Source organism: Pantherophis guttatus, chromosome 17, assembly GCF_059756535.1.
Source record: "Pantherophis guttatus breed Tessera chromosome 17, ASM5975653v1, whole genome shotgun sequence".
NCBI classification, from domain to species: domain Eukaryota; kingdom Metazoa; phylum Chordata; class Lepidosauria; order Squamata; family Colubridae; genus Pantherophis; species Pantherophis guttatus.
In genome coordinates, this window is record NC_142079.1 from 1,440,796 (window position 1) to 1,459,490 (window position 18,695).

General features: G+C 45.0%; 1 protein-coding gene across 21 annotated transcripts in view; it reads left to right on the top strand.

Moving 5' to 3' along the window:
* CLIP1 (CAP-Gly domain containing linker protein 1) overlaps nucleotides 1-18,695 on the top strand; it is a 57,495-nt gene that overhangs the window by 27,342 nt on the left and 11,458 nt on the right. For 9 of the 21 annotated variants that reach the window (XM_087880334.1, XM_087880336.1, XM_087880337.1 and 6 more), the window contains 12 exons: nucleotides 1,428-2,372; nucleotides 3,669-3,785; nucleotides 4,644-4,701; nucleotides 4,883-4,966; nucleotides 5,481-5,637; nucleotides 6,419-6,584; nucleotides 7,553-7,768; nucleotides 9,585-11,870; nucleotides 13,198-13,335; nucleotides 14,235-14,341; nucleotides 16,649-16,763; nucleotides 18,055-18,107. In XM_087880334.1, coding sequence (XP_087736460.1) covers nucleotides 1,428-2,372; nucleotides 3,669-3,785; nucleotides 4,644-4,701; nucleotides 4,883-4,966; nucleotides 5,481-5,637; nucleotides 6,419-6,584; nucleotides 7,553-7,768; nucleotides 9,585-11,870; nucleotides 13,198-13,335; nucleotides 14,235-14,341; nucleotides 16,649-16,763; nucleotides 18,055-18,107 — 4,442 coding nt within the window. Of the gene's footprint in view, nucleotides 1-202; nucleotides 308-1,427; nucleotides 2,373-3,668; nucleotides 3,786-4,643; nucleotides 4,702-4,882; nucleotides 4,967-5,480; nucleotides 5,638-6,418; nucleotides 6,585-7,552; nucleotides 7,769-9,584; nucleotides 11,871-13,197; nucleotides 13,336-14,234; nucleotides 14,342-16,648; nucleotides 16,764-18,054; nucleotides 18,108-18,695 lie in introns of all 21 variants that reach the window. The other 12 variants (XM_087880328.1, XM_087880330.1, XM_087880332.1 and 9 more) reach the window with 3 other exon arrangements.

An 18,695-nucleotide genomic window follows, 5' to 3' on the forward strand; every position in this document is an offset into this window, starting at 1 on the left:
TCACCTGGTTCATTCCCCCCCCCCCATTTTTGTCACCCTCTCCCTCCTTCTTCCACCCAGCCACCCACCCTCCCATCTTCTGCTGCTCCTCACTGGTAGAAGACAGCCGGTCGCACCTCCTGCATGTCGCTCCTCTTTCTTCTCATGCTGGCATGTGATGGTGGCACTGTTGTGTTCTCTTCCTTTCCCTTTTTACTAACAGACGCAGACCAAACTGGAACATGCCCGCCTTAAGGAACTTGAGCAGAGTCTTCTCTTTGAAAAAACCAAAGCTGGCAAACTCCAGAGGGAGTTAGAAGACACTAGGGTAATGGACTTCACTATGTTTCCATCAAAGGTGGCCATGGGGTGTGTGCGTATCTGTGTGAAAGAGATCTGAGAGTTTTCCGTGGGGAAGGTTTATGACGTTGGAGCTAAATGGCTGGTTGTATTTTGGAAACCTTACCACTTGAGGGGTCCATCAGAGGCTACCAAGGACCCCGCCGTTCAACCCTGAGCTACCAATATTCTCTTCTGTCGCTGCAACTTGATTTTGCCTTCCCATGTCTCTAAGCATTCAGTCTTGCTAAACTTAAAATCCCTCTTTGTGGACTAGCTTTCAGGTTGTTGTGAAGTCCCAGTAAAATAATTTCACAGAAGGGAGCAAAGAGTAATAAATGTAAAACAAGCCTAAGAGATGCCAGAACCTCAAGAGTAAGGTAACCAAGCTTCAGGAGCTGATAAACATTCAGTTGTCCTTCATCTATACGGTGAAGACCATCTTAGCTTCCTGATTGAACTTGAAGGTCTGGAAGTCTTCCAAGAGGGACTGGACAACCATTTGTCTGAAAAGATGGAAGGTCTCCTGCTCAAGCAGAGGGTTGGATCAGAAGACCTCCAAGGTCCCTTCCAACTCTTATTATTTTATGTTCTAAGTCGTGTGAAGAAAGTAATTGTTCATGGAACTGGTTTGGAGACGGGTTGAAATTTCATGACTCTCAATTTTCTGCAGCAGTGGAACTAACATTTCGTTAAGAGTTTCACTTTTTAAGGAACCCTTAAAGGTGTTCTACAAACTTGTAATCATGTGCAAGCTGCAGCTGTAAGCTTTTGACCTTAATAGCCCCCTTATCTTATCACTAATTTCTGATGATCGACCTTTCTCTTGGAATCAAGATTTACTTCTCGAGTGCACAAGAAGATGTTTGCTTTAAATAAAAAGCAAATAACATTTTGCGTGAGTTGAAAGTTGTTATTTTATAATGGTGCGTGGGATGCCGCTAACAGCATCCTAAAAATAGGGAAACGTAGATGATCAGTATGAGGCCTCTTTCGAAGAACTGAAGATGTCACGTTAGTACCGAAGTATTTTGATCACCTCAGTGCCCCTTTTAATGCGTTCTTTTATAATATTCTCTCCTCTTTTTTTAATGCTGTTTTTTTCGTAGGTCGCCACTGTCTCTGAAAAATCTCGAATCATGGAACTGGAACGAGATCTAGTATTGCGGGAGAAGGAAGTCGCTGAGCTCCGGTCAAGATTGGAGTCCAGTAAAGTGACCAGCAACGTGGACACGTCTCTCTCGCTGCTGCAGGAAATCAGCGCTCTGCAAGAGAAGATCGCGTCGGTGAACAAGGAACATCAGGAGGAGTTGAAGTCCGTGCGGGACAAACTTGGGGTCAGTGAAGAATCCTTCCAGAAGGAAATCAAGACCTTGTTGTCCTCCAACGAAAAGATGGCGAAAGAGAACAACTCCTTGAAAGCCAAACTGGACACGGCCCACAAAGAGAATTTAGAGGTGATTGAATTGTGGAAATCTAAGCTGGAATCTGCCATTGCTTCTCATCAGCAAGCGATGGAAGATCTGAAGACCTCTTTCAGCAAAGGAGCCGGGATCCAGGCAGCGGAGTTTGCAGAGCTGAAGGTGGAGGTGGAGAGGATGAGAGAGCATCATCAGAATGAAGCGTCTAACTTGAAGATGAAGCAAGAGAGTGAGAGGCTGGGTCTCGTGAAGGAGATCGAAGCCCTGAAGAGCAAGCTGCTGGAGGTCACGGAGGAGAAGGAGAGAAGTTTGGAAGTGCTGAAGACCCAGCTGGAAAGCGCGGAAGATCAGCACCTGGTGGAAATGGAGGACACTCTTAACAAGTTGCACGAATCCGAAACAAAGGTAAAGGAGTTAGAAGGCATCCAGGAGAAGTGTGTGGAGCAAAGCAAGATCATTGATAGCTTTAAAGCAAAGATCAAAGCTGCTGAAGCAAAGCTCGTGAACCTGGATGGCCTTCAGGTGGCCCTTTCTGAAGGTAAACTGGAGTTGGAGAAGCTCGGTGAGGAACACGAAGCCGCCAAAAAAAAGATACAGAGTTTAGAAAATGACAGAAATAATGAAAGTAGCCAGGTTTGTACCAACATCCATTTTGTATCATTTTGCTTTAATGTTTGTCTTTTGTTTTTCCATTCATTCCATTGATTTGTGTTGAGTTGAGGAGTTCTATTGTTTACACATTTGAAAACTTATTTCAAGCTTTCTGAATGAATTAATAGATCCCCAAAATAGGTGTTTTTATCTATGGGAGGACAGCAGTAAATATTTAAAGCAGTATAATCCTTCCATAATGGAATTTGCTACAAGATGTGGGGTTGTCCATCAATCTGGTGGGGTTTTAATTGGAATTTAGATAAATTCGTAGAATTTGACCTTTAATTATCCATGGGTAGATGAAAGATTTTGGTTGAAATGGGTCTTCAGTTTTAACTTCTATGGAAGACTGTTTAGGGTGACATCTTGATTGTGGGATAATATTGAGCAGGGGTCTCCCAACTTGGCAACATTAAGACTTGTGGACTTCAATTCCCAGAATTCCCCAGTCAGCATAGACTTGAAGTTCCAAATCTGAAATTCCAACTAGAAAGGTGGGTCTGAATTTTCCCTCTGATACCGTAGGGCTAAAAGGCACAGTAAGCTTCAAGCATTAGGGACGTGGTGGCTCAGTGGCTAAGATGCTGAACTTGTCGATCGAAAGGTCGGCAGTTCAGCGGTTCGAATCCCTAGTGCCGCGTAACGGGGTGAGTTCCTGTTATTTGTCCCAGCTTCTGCCAACCTAGCAGTTCGAAAGCAGGTAAAAAAAAAATGCAAGTAGAAAAATAGGGACCACCTTTGGTGGGAAGGGAACAGCGTTCCGTGCGCCTTTGGCGTTGAGTCATGCTGGCCACATGACCACGGAGACGTCTTCGGACAGCGCTGGCTCTTCGGCTTTGAAACGAAGATGAGCACTGCCCCCTAGCACATATGTGCAAGGTGAACCTTTATCTTTACCTTAAGCTTCAAGCTTCATATTTGTCATCTTCACTTTGAGGAGAAGACAATCAGATGCCTCTCTGTCAATTCAGGAAGCCTAGTCCTTCCTTCAAAACAAGTTATGGGTTTCAGAACTTAGAAACGGAGCCTAGAATTTAAAAGAAATCCAGATCCCTGTTAACGGTTGCTCCCTCTTCCTAAAGTTCTCCAGATGCCATCAGTGTCATTCATGTCTGAAAGCCATCCCAGTGCATTAACCCCTTCCCTTCATTTTCTGTTCCTCAATGTGTTTGTTTTGGCTCGCATTTTACTTGTCCAACTCGCCTTGGTTTGCTTTTCTGTTTTCCTTTTGGGTAACTTTTCATTTTTACATCCACCTGTGGTCCACCTGGCTAGGCTGCTAGTCTAGTCAAAGAACTGCAAGCGAGGGAGAAAAAGCTGCTTGATCTTGAGCATCACTTGGGCACAGTCAACCAACTTAAGGATTCTTTGGAAAAAGAGCTGGAGGACCTGGTGAGTAACCGCCGGGCGATGGGGCCGATCCACTCCAGAGCTTTGCTTCAGGGCTTTGAGGGGGGAGTTGGCAGCTTCTCAGCTATCCTGTTTCAGAGGCGTTTAGTTCTTTTAAGGTAAGAGGGTCCCCCCCCCCAAAAAACCACTTTTGCAGTGGTGTGATCAGAGCACCCTGGGACAAAAACGCATTGTTGCATTGCATGAGTAGTTGCTGGAAGTCTAGGAAACCATGCAGCCAGCCAAAAGTTTGAACAGGAGACTTTGCAATGAGCAGTGTCAGTCTGCCTACACACAATTTAGTCAACTGACGGGTGTCAGAGTCAGTTTAACGTCAAGGTTCCAAGTAATACACCCATAACAAGCAGAACTCCAAGGCAAATGGACACAACAACAGAGAGGGAAGGGAGAGAGGAGTAGAGGGACAGGTAGGAAGGAGAGAGGAGAAGGGAGGAAGAGAGAGAAGAAAGGGAAAAAGAGAGGAATACGTGTTTGCTTAAAAACCGCCGCAAAAAAAGTACCATAAAATCAGTTTCAGTCATGTGGGTCACGACTTAGGACAGAATTTCCGGGTTCGATAACGGTCGTAAGTTGAGGATGACCTGTACAAACAACATTTTTTTCCCCCAGTCACCTTCAGAAAAGAAGTCTGGGAGATTTGCAGTTATCAAACAATGTTCTTAGGCTTGCTTTAATCCTTAAAGACTAGCCAAATGTTGCAAAGAATTGAAATTTGCTTTTTTTTTTTTTTGATCCTGGCTTAAAGTTGCTTTCGGCCATTTGCATCTCAAGATGTAGTGCGGGTCAGTGCGGTTATGTTGCTCTGTTCAGCCAAATGTACTTTTCACTCTTGTTTTCTAGAAAGAAAAGTTCACTAAGGGTGCTGACGAGGCCAAAATTGTACAAAAATCTATGCAAGGTAGGTATCTCATGAATGCAACCTTAATTTTTTTTAAGATGGGGCAGGAGGAAGAAGGGATGGAATCTTTTCTTCTTCTTTTTTTAAAAATAATAAACAGCTTGCTCAATTTGAGAAAAAAAATTCTCTTTAAGGAGCTGGACCGAACTCTTGACTAGCCTTGTATTTTCGTCCTTTTTAGAAACTCTTGAAAAACTAAACCAAAAAGAGCTCCAGTTTACACAGCTGTCAAGCGAACTCAGTCAGCTGAGATCTCATTTAACAGGTAAGAAAAAAAACGCAGTATTTTTTTTCCACGACAGTCACACATTGGCACACACTTGCAGCAGTGGTGGGTGGCTCCCGGTTCGACCGGTTCCCAAGAACCGGTAGTAAAAATTTGTAGTAGTTTGGAGAACCGGTAATAACATTGGCTGGCCATGTCCCCAAACCAGTCCCCAGCCCGGTCGCTGCTCGCTTACCCCTGCTTTTAAAAGTAAAAAGTTTTTTTTACTTTTAAAAGCATTTTTTCTACAACCTCTTCAGCCGAAAAAATGCTTTTAAAAGTTTCTTTTAAAAAAAGCCTCTGATGCTCGCGTGGCTCTGCTGGGATCGTCAGAGGCTTCTAAAAGCATTTTTTTTCTGCAACCTCTTCGGGCAACAAAACTAGATAAATTCTTTATTTAAAACAGCCCCTTTCGCCATCTCTGTCAATTCCCTCCCTTTTACCTTCTATTCTTGTGGGAAGGAGAGTATCTTTGTAAAATAAAACCACCTGCATTTCTTGTCTCCTTGTTTAGCCATGGAGAAATCGCTAAAAGAACGAGAAATCCGAGAGCAGCAGCTCGTGGAGGCCAAAGCCAAGCTTGAAAACGAGGTGGCGGAAATCATGAAGTCTTCGGGCGACAGCTCTTCCCAGCTGACCAAAATGAACGACGCCCTACGACTCAAAGAGAAGTAAATCCATTCCCCTCTTGCTCCCTAGGATAAATAACAAGGGGAGATCTTCCATATTTTTTTTAACTATATTTTTTCTTTTGCAAACCAAAAAATAATTTGTCAGTTCTGCTTCTTTTATATGGTCTCCAGCTCTTGAATAAATACTCTGAGCATCGGTTTCTCAACATTGGCTGCTCTAAGATGTGTGGACTTCAACTCCCAGAATTCCCCAGCCAGCAATTCCGGAAGTTGAAGTCCACACGTTAGAATTCTGGGAGTTGAAGTCCATGCATCTTAGAATTATGGGAGTTGAAGTCCATGCATCTTGGAATTATGGGAATTGAAATCCATACATTTTAGAATTATGGGAGTTGAATTCCACACATCTTCCACCATGCTGGCTGGAGAATTCTGGGAATTGAAATCCATACATCTTAGAATTACGGGAGTTGAATTCCACACATCTTCCACCATGCTGGCTGGAGAATTCTGGGAATTGAAGTCCATACATCTTAGAATTATGGGAGTTGAAGTCCAGACATCTTGGAATTATGGGAATTGAAGTTCACATATTGGAAAGTTGACATCTGTACATCTGCTGGCTGGGGGATTCTGGGAGTTGAAGTCCACCCATCTTCAAGCTACCAAGGTTGAGAAACACTGCTCTAGATGAAAGAACGAAGTCAAAATCTCGCCCGTAAAATGCAGACCTTGGAAGAGATTTCACCATCATCTAAACTCGCCTATTCTCCAACCCATCCACTGGGATTGTCACCCTCACCCTCGTTGTCAATTTTAGGCAGGTGGAAGAGCTTCAGGTCCAGCTCACCAAGGCCAACACGGGAACGGCTCAGTTGCAGGAGAATTTGGAGCAGGCAGCCCGTCAGGCTGAAAAGAAGCAGGAAGAGTTGCTTGCGCGACATCAGGAGGAACAGCAGAAAATGAAGAATAAATTAGGCAGCCTGGTAAGAGCCGAGGGAGGGGGGGGCAGGAGGCTGGGGGGCTCTTGGGGCGGAGGGGGGAGATTTCCCCAAAGAATCAAAATCCAGGTCATCGAGAAATCCTTGGAAGTTTAACACAGTCTTGCTTACAGATGCAAAGCTGGGTAGAAGTAACCCTCAAGTTACGACCGTTTGTAAGCCATGATGGCTGTAAAGCAAGTCATTATGTGACCAACCTGATTTTACGACCTAAATCAACATCCGAAAGATGCTTTTTTTTTTCTTCTAAAAGGCAATGGGACTTTCTCGATTTCTTTTCCTTTGAAAACACTTTCACTTCTCATCCAAGAAGCTTCCTGGATGAGAAGCAAAACATTTCCAAGGAAAAACAACCAAGGAAGTCCAGTTTGGAGGGGGGGGGGGATTGGGGAAGCATCTTTGGGACAATCATGACCTGGAGGATTGAGAATCTCCATAGACATTCAACCGAAGTGGATCCGAAATGCTCTATGGCACGAGTGTCAAACTCGATTTCATTGAGGGCCGCATCAGGGTTGTGTTTGACCTTGGGGGGCCGAGGGGGGGGCGTGGCCAGCTCGACGTCACTCATGTCAGGGGCACTTGTGGTAGCCCGAGCGCTCTGCCAGCGAAAACGGGTTCCTAAGCTCCGTGTCAGCTGCTACTGCCTCCTGCAACCCTCTGCCAGAGTCATGCAGCCCTCCCGAGCTCCGTTTTCAGCTGCGACAGCCTCCTGCAATCCTCTGCCAGCGAAAACGGAGCTCGAGAGAGCCGCAAGCAGTCCTTCCGAGCTCCATTTTCGCTGGCAGATGCCCTGCAGGCCGGTTCTTTGCTGCTTCTTTGCTGCTTCCAGGGCAACCCTGCAGGCCAGATCTAAGCACCCCGAGGGCCAAATCCCCTGCTCTGAGGCTTATAAAACAGGGAGGGGAAACTCCTGCCTCCAACCCAATGTTCCTCTGCCTGTTTTTTTGCAGGAGAAGAAGATAGCAGCTCACCAAGAGGAGCATAAGCACCTCCAAGCCGCCAGTGAGAAAATGCAATCGGAAATGGGTGCCCGGCATGAAGAAGCCCTCAAGGAACTCCAGCGGGAGCTCCAGAAGAAGGAGCAGCTGCTCACAAAGACCCAGAAGGCCAACAGCGAGTTAGAGCAACAGGCCAAGGAATTGAAGAAGGAAGCCGAACATGCAAAGGTGGGCGTCTGTCTTTGGCCTTCGCAGGGCGGTTTGTCCTGACGAGGAAAGGCCCATGTTGAGAGGTCCTGGATGCTCTCCAAGCTTGGTGGTCTTCATGCAGCTGTTTCATGACCCTTGCGCTGATGGCGTTACCTAGTTGGGTCATGAAACATCTGCCAGAACACCCCCAAGCTCAGAGAGCACCAAAGACCCCACAGTCCTCATTCTCTGCCCCTTCTTCTCCACTGCGCAAACCTTTTTCCCTTCTAGCACTGATGATGTTACCTAGTTGGGTCTGCAAGAAAACCACCAAGCTCAGAGAGAGAATAACGGAGCTGGGAGGAACCTTGGAGGTCTTCTAGTCCAACCACCTGCAGAAACAGGAAACCCTGTAACATTCGGACAAATGGTTGTCCGATCTCTTTTCGAAAGCCTCCAGCGATGGAGTGGTGAATCCCAGTGTCGTGGTCCTCAGAACCTCAAAAAGATCTGCTTCTCTTCTAGCCCAAGGTTTTCCAACCTTGGGCACTTTAAGATGTGTGGACTTCAACTCCCAGAATTCCCCAGCCAGCATCGCTGGCTGGGGAATTCTGGGAGTTAAAGTCCACGGGTCTTAAAGTCTAGGCCGCTCTAGGCCTCCAATTTTGCTATTGCTCCATTTGCTAACATTTTATAGACTTTCTTGGGATGCTTAAAACACTCCTTATCCTGCTCAACCCTGTGCCAGAAATGAGGTTAGCTTAATGGTCTTCCTCACTGCTTAACTTCCTACAGCAATTGGTCGTGTTCCTTACCAGCTTGGAGCAGTTTTGGTTCTAATTGTCTTTTATTTTTGCCTCTCCTTGAAAATGATTCCTGCCATATTCATCTCCCATTATTATCGTCACTGTGCTTTAAGCTTTGTGTCTGGCAATTCCTGTACCTGAATATGAGGTGTATATATTGACACACAGATTAGTTGATTAGATTCTGATCGTTTATATTCGTTGGCAAAGGGAAGCCAAAGCTAAAAAAAAATTAGAAATCCTCACATTCCATAGGATGAACTTTTAGTCTTCCCTGGCGAAGAGAAAGCTTGACCCTGGAGACTTTTGCTCTGAACTTCTCAAGTATGGGAGAAGACCTGAGCCTACCACCACCGTTACATTGGGCGAGATCTCACAGCTTGCTTTGGTGCAAGTTTATGAGTTGGCGAAATAATAATTTTATCATATTTTATCTATATCTTAAATTATGGCATTTTATTCCAGTTTCATTTTAGACTGTATTTTATTCCAATTTCATTTTAAATTGCTTTTATCAAATTTTAGTAATAATTTGTTTCTGGAACTCTGCACTTTGATATGACCCAAAGGCTAATTAATCAATCAATCAATTAATCAATCAAATAAAATAATGGTCCCACAGGTGCTTTTTCGAGAGGCAACTGGGCTTTCTGGTTTTTCTTTGAAGACGTTTCGCTTCTCATCCAAGAAGTTGTTTCAACTGTTCTTCAGAGCTGAAGAAGCTTCTTGGATGAGAAGTGAAACCTCTTCAAAGAAAAACCAGAAAGTCCAGTTGCCTCTCGAAAAAGCACCTTTGGGACAACCTTGACCTGGATGACTGAGAATCTCCATAGACACCTGATGTAATGCCTTACTATTACACGCAAGTGTTCCTTGCAACACGTCCAATGACTTGGATAGTCTTTAAGCAGGGCTTTCTGTGTGTCAATATATAAACCCGCTTAGTCTTATTTTGGAATAGTCGTGCTATTTATTAATCCAAACTCGTCTGCTTGACTTCATTCTTCTTGTGTTTTGTCTCCCTTTCTCCCTGTCCTTTGTTCATGTAGTCCTTAACCTCTATGTTAGCAACAGCCAGAAAAGAGATTGAATTTATGTCAGACGAGATGAGGGCCTTGATAGCCGAGAAGGAAGTCTTGGCGCAGGAAGGGAATGCTTTAAAGTTAGAAAAAGGTTCTTTATTATCCAAGCTGGTAGACTTGGAATCCAAGATTGGGCTGTTAAAACAAGATCAGGAGAAACTGTGGACCGTGAATGAGGAGCTTAATCTGGAGAACAAAAGAACGGTCAAGGAGAAACAAGACGCGGAGAACAAAACCCAGCAAGAAAAGGAGAAGAATGATGAGTTGATCTCCGAAAAGGGAAGGCTGCTCCTGGAGATCGAGGCCGCCCAAGAAGACCTTCTCAAGATCACTAGAGAGAATGATGCTCTACGTACATCGAAGGCGTCTCTCCTCGGTCAGGTGGAAGAGCTCCAAGGCCGCAGTGAGGCCTTGGCCCAGGAATGTCGGAAACATGTCAGCCAACGAGAAGAACTGGAGGATTGTCAGAGGAAGCTCTCTGAGGAAAACGCCGCTCTTCTCAAAGATAAGGACGACGTCATCCAGAAGCTGAAGAGCTCTTACGAAGACATGGCCCGGGACCAAAAAGAGCTCCTTCAGGAAGTGACCACCTTGGCTGCTGAGAGGGACTCGCTCTTGGGCAAACATCTGGATCTGGAAAACAAGCACGTCGCCTTGAAGAGGGAACGGGATGTTCTCCTGCAGACCAGCCAGGATCTGCAGTCTGACAAGGAGACCCTCTTGAAAACTCAGGAGGAGAGACGCAAGAGCTTCGAGCAGGCTCTGGTGGAGAAACAGGAGCTTCAGTTGAAAAGCGACGGCCTTCAGTCCAGATGGGAAGTATCCGATAAAGAGCTTAAAAGGGTCACCAAAGACAAGAACCAACTGGAGGCCTCTCACGCTAGTCTTTCAAAACTTCTGGAAGAGATTAAGGCCAGCAGGGCATCAACGGACACTGAGCTGATTCAGCTCCTGCAAGAGAAGGAAACCTTGATTTGCTCCGAGAGAAGACTTGTAGCCGAGCGGGAGGAACTTTGGAATGAAAACAAGAACCTTTCAGAAAAGCTGGCCCAAACCTCTGAAGAAGCTGCCCTCGTTGAGAAAACCTTGAATGAGAAGCTGAGCCAGTTGAGCGCGGAGAAGGAGGTGGCCTCTCAGAAGTCTCTGAAGTTCAAGAAGCAGAACGAGAGCCTGGTCAAGGAGAAGGCCTCCTTGGAAGCCAAATGCGCCGAGCTCCTGGCGGAGAAGCAGTCTGCCACCAAAGCCGTGTGTGAATTGAAGAAGAAGCACGAGTTAGACATTTCTGCCAAAAGGATGCTGGTCCAAGACAAGGCCAAACTGCAGGGCAGTGCTGAAACCCTGAAACGAGAGCTTGACCAGAAGATACAAGAAAACCAGGATCTCGTCCGATACAAAGTTGAGCTCTCCAAAATCTTAAAAGAGACCCAAAGTGCCAAAACCGTGTTGGAGAATGAATACTCGGCCTTGCTTCACGCCAAGCAGCTCCTAGCAGCTTCCTTTAAAAGCAGTTCGTCAGAGAAGGAAGTACTGAACAAAGAGAAGGTCCAGCTGCAAGAAGAATGCCAGAAGTTGAGCAAGGAGGTCAAAACCATCTACAATAACCTGACAATAGAGCGGGAAGGCCGTATGTTGGAGAAGGAGTCTTTTGTGGTCGAGAACACCCAACTCCATAATGCCATGAGTCTCTTAGAGACAGAGAAGGAACAGCTGTCCCTGAAAAATAAGGAGTTATTGGTAGAGCAGGACCAGCTGAAACAGGAGAAGCTGAAGAGCGAGTCCAGGTTGGAAGAAATTATGAAGGAGAAAGAGGTCCTTAGTGCCGAGACGGACCAGCTGGCCTCCAACATTGAGAAGCTGAAGAAGGAATTTGAGGCTCTGACCAAATCGAAAGCAGAGCTGCAGGAACTTCACAGCAGTGTCTCCAAGATCCTAGAAGACCTCCGTTCCAGCCACCAGAGCAGCGAACTGGAAAGGGCTAAGCTGCTTCAAGAGAACGAGATGTTGCTTCTGGAGCAGAAACATCTCATCACCATCAAGGAAGAGATCTTGAAGGAGAAGGAGACGTTCTCCAAGGATTACTACAAGCTGCACGACGAGATTACCCTTCTTGCCCAGGCCAACAGTGAGATGTCCGGCAACCTTTTGACGGCTCAGAACAAAACCCTGGCCCTTCAGAAGGAAAGAGATGAACTCGTCGTCAAACTGGAAGACATTGAAGGTCTGCAGGCTCAGGCGGTAATGCAAAGATTTGAGGTATCGAAACCGCTAAATCAGTCCAATTACGGTTACTAACACCAAGCACTAATGGTTCCTGTGTCTGCACTTAACTTTGCACGATCGCGCACCCTTGAAACACCCTTCTTAATTCTCCTACAGATAGCAAATTTAAGTTGATTTGCGGGGCGAGGGACACCTCTCTTCAACAGCTGGAATGATGTGACCAAGGAGTGGGGGAGAGTTTTTAGGGCTTCACCACGGCTGAATAGTCCAATCAGCTCTACAGTTGTGAATAAAAAGGCATGTAGGGGTGAATGGAACGCAAGTCCCAATTGAATTGGAAGGGGTCTTATTTTAAATTGGTATCTCGGGAACCGATGGTTACGCCTCCCTCTCTCGCCCATGTCCAACTGGATCCGAATGACGAGCAATCCGATTCTAAGCAGAATAGTTTGCAAAACGAAAAGTTGGTTACCTTTTTATTCACAATCACAATTTTATTCACCACCAACAGAGGACAAATTAGGAGGCTGAACCGTTCCGTTTCATAAAACCTCAAGGTTTATTCCAGCTGCTGTTCTGTCTTTAACTAGCCTGATCTTAAAGCTTAGAAACATTTATTGAAACGTTTCAATTATCACTTCTTGCCCCCCCCCCAAATTTAGAGACGCAGTTGTCGCTCCTCTGATTTTCAATATTCTTTTTTAAAAAAAGAGTAGAAATCTGTTGGTGGTGAAGCTCCTCTCCTGAATGATTAAGAGTAATTAAAAAATAATAATAATTCACGAACATAATTGAATTGGGAGCCACGAGCAATGCTAGCATGGGATTGTCATTTAATGTTTGCATGGAACAGTAGATTTAATTGTGCTTCTGGCACGAAATTGCCAGAAGGAGGAGGATTGGTCTCACCCTCGAGCAGTGGCTGGATTTTAGCCTCGATTTGCTGCTTACTCAAGAGAAATACTATTGACTAGAGCAGCGTTTCCCAACCTTGGGGACTTTAAGAAGTGTGGACTTCCAACTCCCAGAATTCTCCAGCCAGCTATGAATTCTGGGAGTTGAAGTCCACACTTCTTAAAAGTTCCCAAAGTTGGAAAAAAAAACGCTGTTATAGGTAGGCAATCAAAGGCGGGCAACCTGGACACCTGCCGAGAGCTTGGATTACAACTCCCATAATCCTTAGCCACCATCACGGTGGCTCATCATATGGAAGAGAGAGCTCCGTAGGTCACCAAGTTGTCCTCCGATGGTAAACCTGCCACCATCTTCAACATCTTTTGCTCAGGACATGACCTGGGGTGGTTGTTGTTTTTTTTTTAAAAAAAGAAAGATTTTAAAAGATTTGTTTTAAATCTTTTAGACGGCAAAAACAGCAGAAGATGCTTTGCAGATAGTGGAGGAAGTGACCAAACAAAAAGACACCCTCCAGAAAGAGAAGACAGAAATCTTGGCCTCCTTCGAAGACTCCAAGCAGCTCAATCAAAAGCTGAAAAAAGAGGTAAATAAAAATTAAATCTCTGCTAAACCTCCTTCCTTTTGCTAGGGAGGAGTCATTGTCGTGACTCTAAATTGAACAACACTCCCCCCCACCCCTTGACTTGGCTTGTCAGAAGGACGCAAAAGGGGAGCACCGGACCTTGGGACACAGCAACAGTCATAAGTATGAACCAAGCATCTGAATTTTGGTCACGTAACCATGGGGGAATGCTGCCACGGTCGTAAGTGTGAAAAACGATCCTGAGTCACTTTTTTCAGTGCCATTGTAACTTTGAGCTGACTTATCTTTAATCAACTGAGGCCAAGGCTCAATGGGCAGAGATCTAATGCCCAACCAGTCGCTGCCATTAACGGGGAGATCCCCACAGATTTTAATCAAGAGATCTCCTGTTTCTCCCCATATTCCATTGAGAAATTGAGGGTCCCAAGCGAAAGAAGAGTTGGTGTATTGATGAAATCCACTCCGTGGCTTCCAGACAGATGGCTAAATCCACCCAACCGTTCTAATTCTTCCAGAGTAGCCAGAGATTATCTGTTATGAAATAAAATATATCCCCCCACCCCAACCCAATTGTTTATGGACAGAGAAGATTCAGAGGCCGCGAGAAGACCTCAAGGGGACAAAATGAAAACATGGAAAGGCTAAACCCCGCAGGTGATTTCAACTGTGCAGAACCAGCAGGCTCCCCCCCCCAAAGAGATAATATTTTCAGAATTAGCTCCTTCCCCGTTAAATAAGCTGTCCTAGATCCTCACGCAGTGCCACAGCTCACATCTGACACAGCGGCTTCAGCAGAAATGGAGAAAAAAAAGGGGTCACCAATAGACTGGGTCACCGTTCTTCACTCCTGAGACCTTTTGAGTTAATTTTTATTTTATTTTCTCCCCCCCCCCCTCAAGCTGGACGCTCTTAAAGAAAGCCACCGGAAGAACAGAGAGGAGCTCACCAAATCTCAGGAACGTCTGAACAACGAGAGCCAAAGCCTGGAAGAACTTCGAAAAGAATTGTGAGTCTTTGTTCTACTTGTGGGAGACTTTCATTCGGGGTGGGTGGGGGGTTGTGGGGGGCAATGTTTATTCGTGGAATGGGAAGGAGAGGAAATGCAGAGAAAAAGCCAGCATGCCTAAAGCAGTGTGTAGAACAAAAATAGCCAGAATTTGCAGCTGCTTCTGGGTGTAAGAACAGAGACAAAAACAGGGTTGCATTTTTAAAATAGGCGAAGCTGCACAGAGGTTGCTATTTTGGTCCCAGTTGGCTAAAGAGGGCACATTTTTCCCCCAGTATTTCTTTGTTTTCCCTTGTGTGTTTCCTCCAGCATTAACAAAATGTCGAGGAAATGCCATACATTCTTTTTATTATTATTATTAATGGCAGTTTTTGTGCAAGAAGTGCACTAGAACAGGACTTTCCAAATTATGGTATAATAAACCATCTTCATCGTGCGTTTTTCTTATTTTACGGGACAAATCAAAAACGCTCCTTGCAGTCATAGGAGAAATGGGGTGTCTGATGCTTATTCTGAGGTGATTATTATGGGTGTTTTATCTCTTGATTCGTGGAACTGGAAAACCAATGCTTTTGAGATTGTATATGAAACTTAAATCTTGTACAGCGCAATGCAAGTAATTCTTGACTTACGGTCACAATTGAAACTAAAACTTCTGTTGATAACTGAGACAGTTACAAGAGTCACACTCAATTTGACAACTTTTGTGCCACTGGGGTGGAATGAATCACTCCAGCCCAGGGTTGAAACCCAGCAGGTTCTGACAGGTTCTGGAGAACCAGTAGCGGAAATTTTGAGTAGTTCGAGATATACAAAAATGATCCCCATGTCAGTTAATCCTTAGTTAGGGGTAACCTTTAGCATGAATGACGGCCTTACAACGTCTTCCCATGGAGGGAACCAAGTCTTTGAGTTCTGCAACTGTTATAATGTGAAACCAAGATTGAATGGTGGCTTCTATTAACTGGGTTTTATTGCTGGGTCGCTTCTGACTAACAAGTTTCTTTAATTAGCTCCATCGATTTTCAGTTGGGGTGAAATTCCAATTCTGGGCTATTCCCAGGCCATTCCAGCAGGTGGAATAGGATTATCTTGAAACTCCAAAAAAAAAGTGGTGTTATTAACCATCAAACCTCAAAAATACACTTTTCCCAAAAGGTTTCCACAATTTTGGCCACTACTGTGCCAAATTTTGATTGCATGGCCATGGACCACTGCGATGGTCCTAAGTGTGAGAATTGGTCAGAAGTAACTTTTTCAGTGCTATTTCAACTTTGAACGGTCACTAAATGAATGGATGTAAATCGAGGACTAGAACTGCAGCCTTTTTCTTAATGAACGGTGACTCCGAGGCTCCCTTTATGTTTTACACTATAGAAAATACGGTTTTAGTGTCTCGGGTGTGTATGTGTGGGCAGCCTGTGCAAAAAAAAAACATTATTTTTTTTCCCTACAAACATAACGCCCTGCTGCTTGAAAATCCTCCTTAAATCTCTTCTAAAAATAGATAGCTTGAAGATGCGTGCAGGCAGCTCGCGCACAGCAGCCCGGGAAGCAGATGGATAATCTCCGTTGCCTCCTTTTATTAGGTTTTAGCCCAGGCTTTTCACATCAAACTGTTCCCGCACGCTCGCTCCAGCCAATCTGGATAGCAAGGAATCTAATTTTGCAGCAGATTAATTCTCTTGCAAGGAATGTAGGACGCCGAGATGCACCCGGCAGGACCCGGAGAGACGTTGGGCTCTAAAAATATCCAGGCGTTTCTAGGCTGGAGATGCTTAGGGACCCAGGTCCTATTCACACAATTTTTTGTACAAGTCAGGCATGAGTTTGTCACCCACAAGAGGGCTGCCGGTCTCAGCCGTGAGCCTGTGTGACTGGGATGTTAGTGAATGGAGCTTTTATGAACCAGAGCTTTTATGGCAGGATTGATGGCTGCCAGCCAAGAAACCGGGCACCGCCAGATTGTCTTCGAATCCAGCATCGCAAGGAGCTTCCTAACCGTCCGATAACGGAGACTTGGAAAGAGCATTTAGGATTTACTCGGATGCTCTGTTTCCAAAGGGGTGAACGGGGCAAAGACCAAAATGAGCGTGCCCATCCTTTGGTGAATGATACCAGACCCCAGGAGACAGAGGCTGGGCGGGTGTGGCTGTTTTTTAATCGACGGTCTCGTCAATCCGTGACAAACCATGACGCGGTTTGCAAGCCGGTCTGTCTTCTCTCCTCCCCCCCCCCGTCTCGCCCCCTTCCCTTCCATCCTCCTTGTTCCTATGGTAACCCTGCTGCCTTCTCCATCTCTTCCAGAGAAGTGCTCAAACTGGCAGAGGAGGAGAAATCCCAACAGCTCGCCGTCTTCCAAGAAGAGAACCTCAAACTTGCGAAAGAGTTGGGGAAAGGAGATCTCGCCAGTCACCAGAAGGTTGGTAGATGTTTCGGATTTGGGGGGGGGGGAGAAGGTTTAGAAGGGTCCCTGAGATGCTGGACACGTGGATGTGGGAGAGAGGAGGAGGGCAGGGCTTCTGTGGTGCCAATTTCAGGGGAGAAGCCACGTTGTTAGGGGTTAAGAGAAGGCAACGAGGAATCTCACACTCGTCGTAGGGAGGTGTGAAGTTTTTAGGGAGGCGACTGCTTTCACCAGCGAGGGGAAATTCATTTTGGCTGTGCAAAGCAAGCCCTTTGTCTTAAGAGACTCAGATACCACCTTGACCCAAAACGGGTGGGTGGGAGGAATTGCAGGACCCCCTACTTGCACCGCTTAAATACCTTAGGACGTTGGCATCCAGAATTCCCAGGTTTTGAGTGGCATTATTTTTCTGGAGCAGCTTTGCAAACCAGATGCATTTTCAAGGGAACACCCAGAGTCACTCTAAATTTGCACGCGAAGGAAATGGCTTTTTAGGAGAAGATTATGATGAAGAAGTGGGAGTGGAAAATCCCTACAGCTGTGCTGTGAGTCTCACTTTAGGGGAAATTAATGAGTGTTTATTAACTCTCGGCCCCTTGAAGATGTGTGGACTTCAACTCCCAGGATTCCCCAGCCAGCAGTTTAACTGGAACTTAACGTGTGGTCCTGATTCTTTGTGCTTGACAAGAGGGTTATTTTAGATTCTGGCATATTCTTAGTCTAATATGATAGAGATTTCAGATCTTTAAATTATTCATTATCTTTTATTTCGGTCTTTTTACATGAGCAGTAGATGTCTTATGGGGCTTAAGGTTGGAAGATGCGCCCTGCAAGAAAAGGGTGGGAGAAATAAGATTTAAAAAGGGTCTTCTAAAAGCTAGTTTTTAATAATAAAAAGCTATACGGGGATGAAGGCAGTTCCTTTTTGTGTATGTTTCTGTATTGTGTTGTTATTGCTGTGGTTGAGTTTATTCATCAGGGCTGCCATGTTTTGTGTCATGCTTTTAACTCTATTTTTGGATATGTTAACCTGCTGGAATCTTCTGAAGTGGGTGGCATTGTAAATATGAAATTAATAATGAATGAAATTATAAGGGAGAGAGCCGGTTGCATAACTAGGTTGCAAAAAGGCTTAGAAGTGGCTAAATAAAATCCTTTCCCCCCACCCTCCCAAAGATGTGGAATAGATTCAAGATTCCCAAGAATTTTTTTTTTAAAAAAAGGTACATGATGTTGAAAGGGAGGCCTTAATGGACAGAGTAAAAATCCTCTTTTTTTTTCTTCCTTTCTCGTCTGGTTTTTCCAGCTGGAAGAAGAAAGATCAGTCCTCAATAATCAGCTTTTGGAGATGAAAAAGAGGTGAGTTGATTTGCACAAGCTCTCCAGTGTGTAGGCACTTAGGAAGAAAAAAAAGAAAGAAAGAAAACATTAATCTCAAATAGAATTCTTTGATCTCCGCTACTCTTCTGCGCTTAAAATTAATCTTAGCATTGCACCTGGGCTGTTCAAAACGTCTCCAGCAGGTGGAACATTACGTTAAAAAAATACATCAAAGCATGATTGTCTCCTTCCCATCCCTAAAATGTGGGTGGAAAAGCATTGATTTCTGGAAACTTTTCTACAATTTAGCTCATCCGCTGAACTTGGTTGATCTCTTTGAGTTCTCTGCCTTCCAACCCCCACTTAATTCAGAGCCATTTTTAGCTTCCCTGGAGGGATTTCCACGGAGATGTCTCAAATCCCCAAAGCCAAAAAAATAGCATCGCTTAGAAGCCTGAAAAGGAAGCTCCTTTGGCCTACCCTTAAGGACATTTTTAATTCAGATTAAAGACGCAGATTCCCAATGATTGAGGGTTCCTTATGGGCTGCTAAAACCAGGAGACTGTGAGTTCTAGTTCTTTCTGAGACATGGTGGCCTTGGGCCTCTCCCTCCCTCTCGGTCAACTT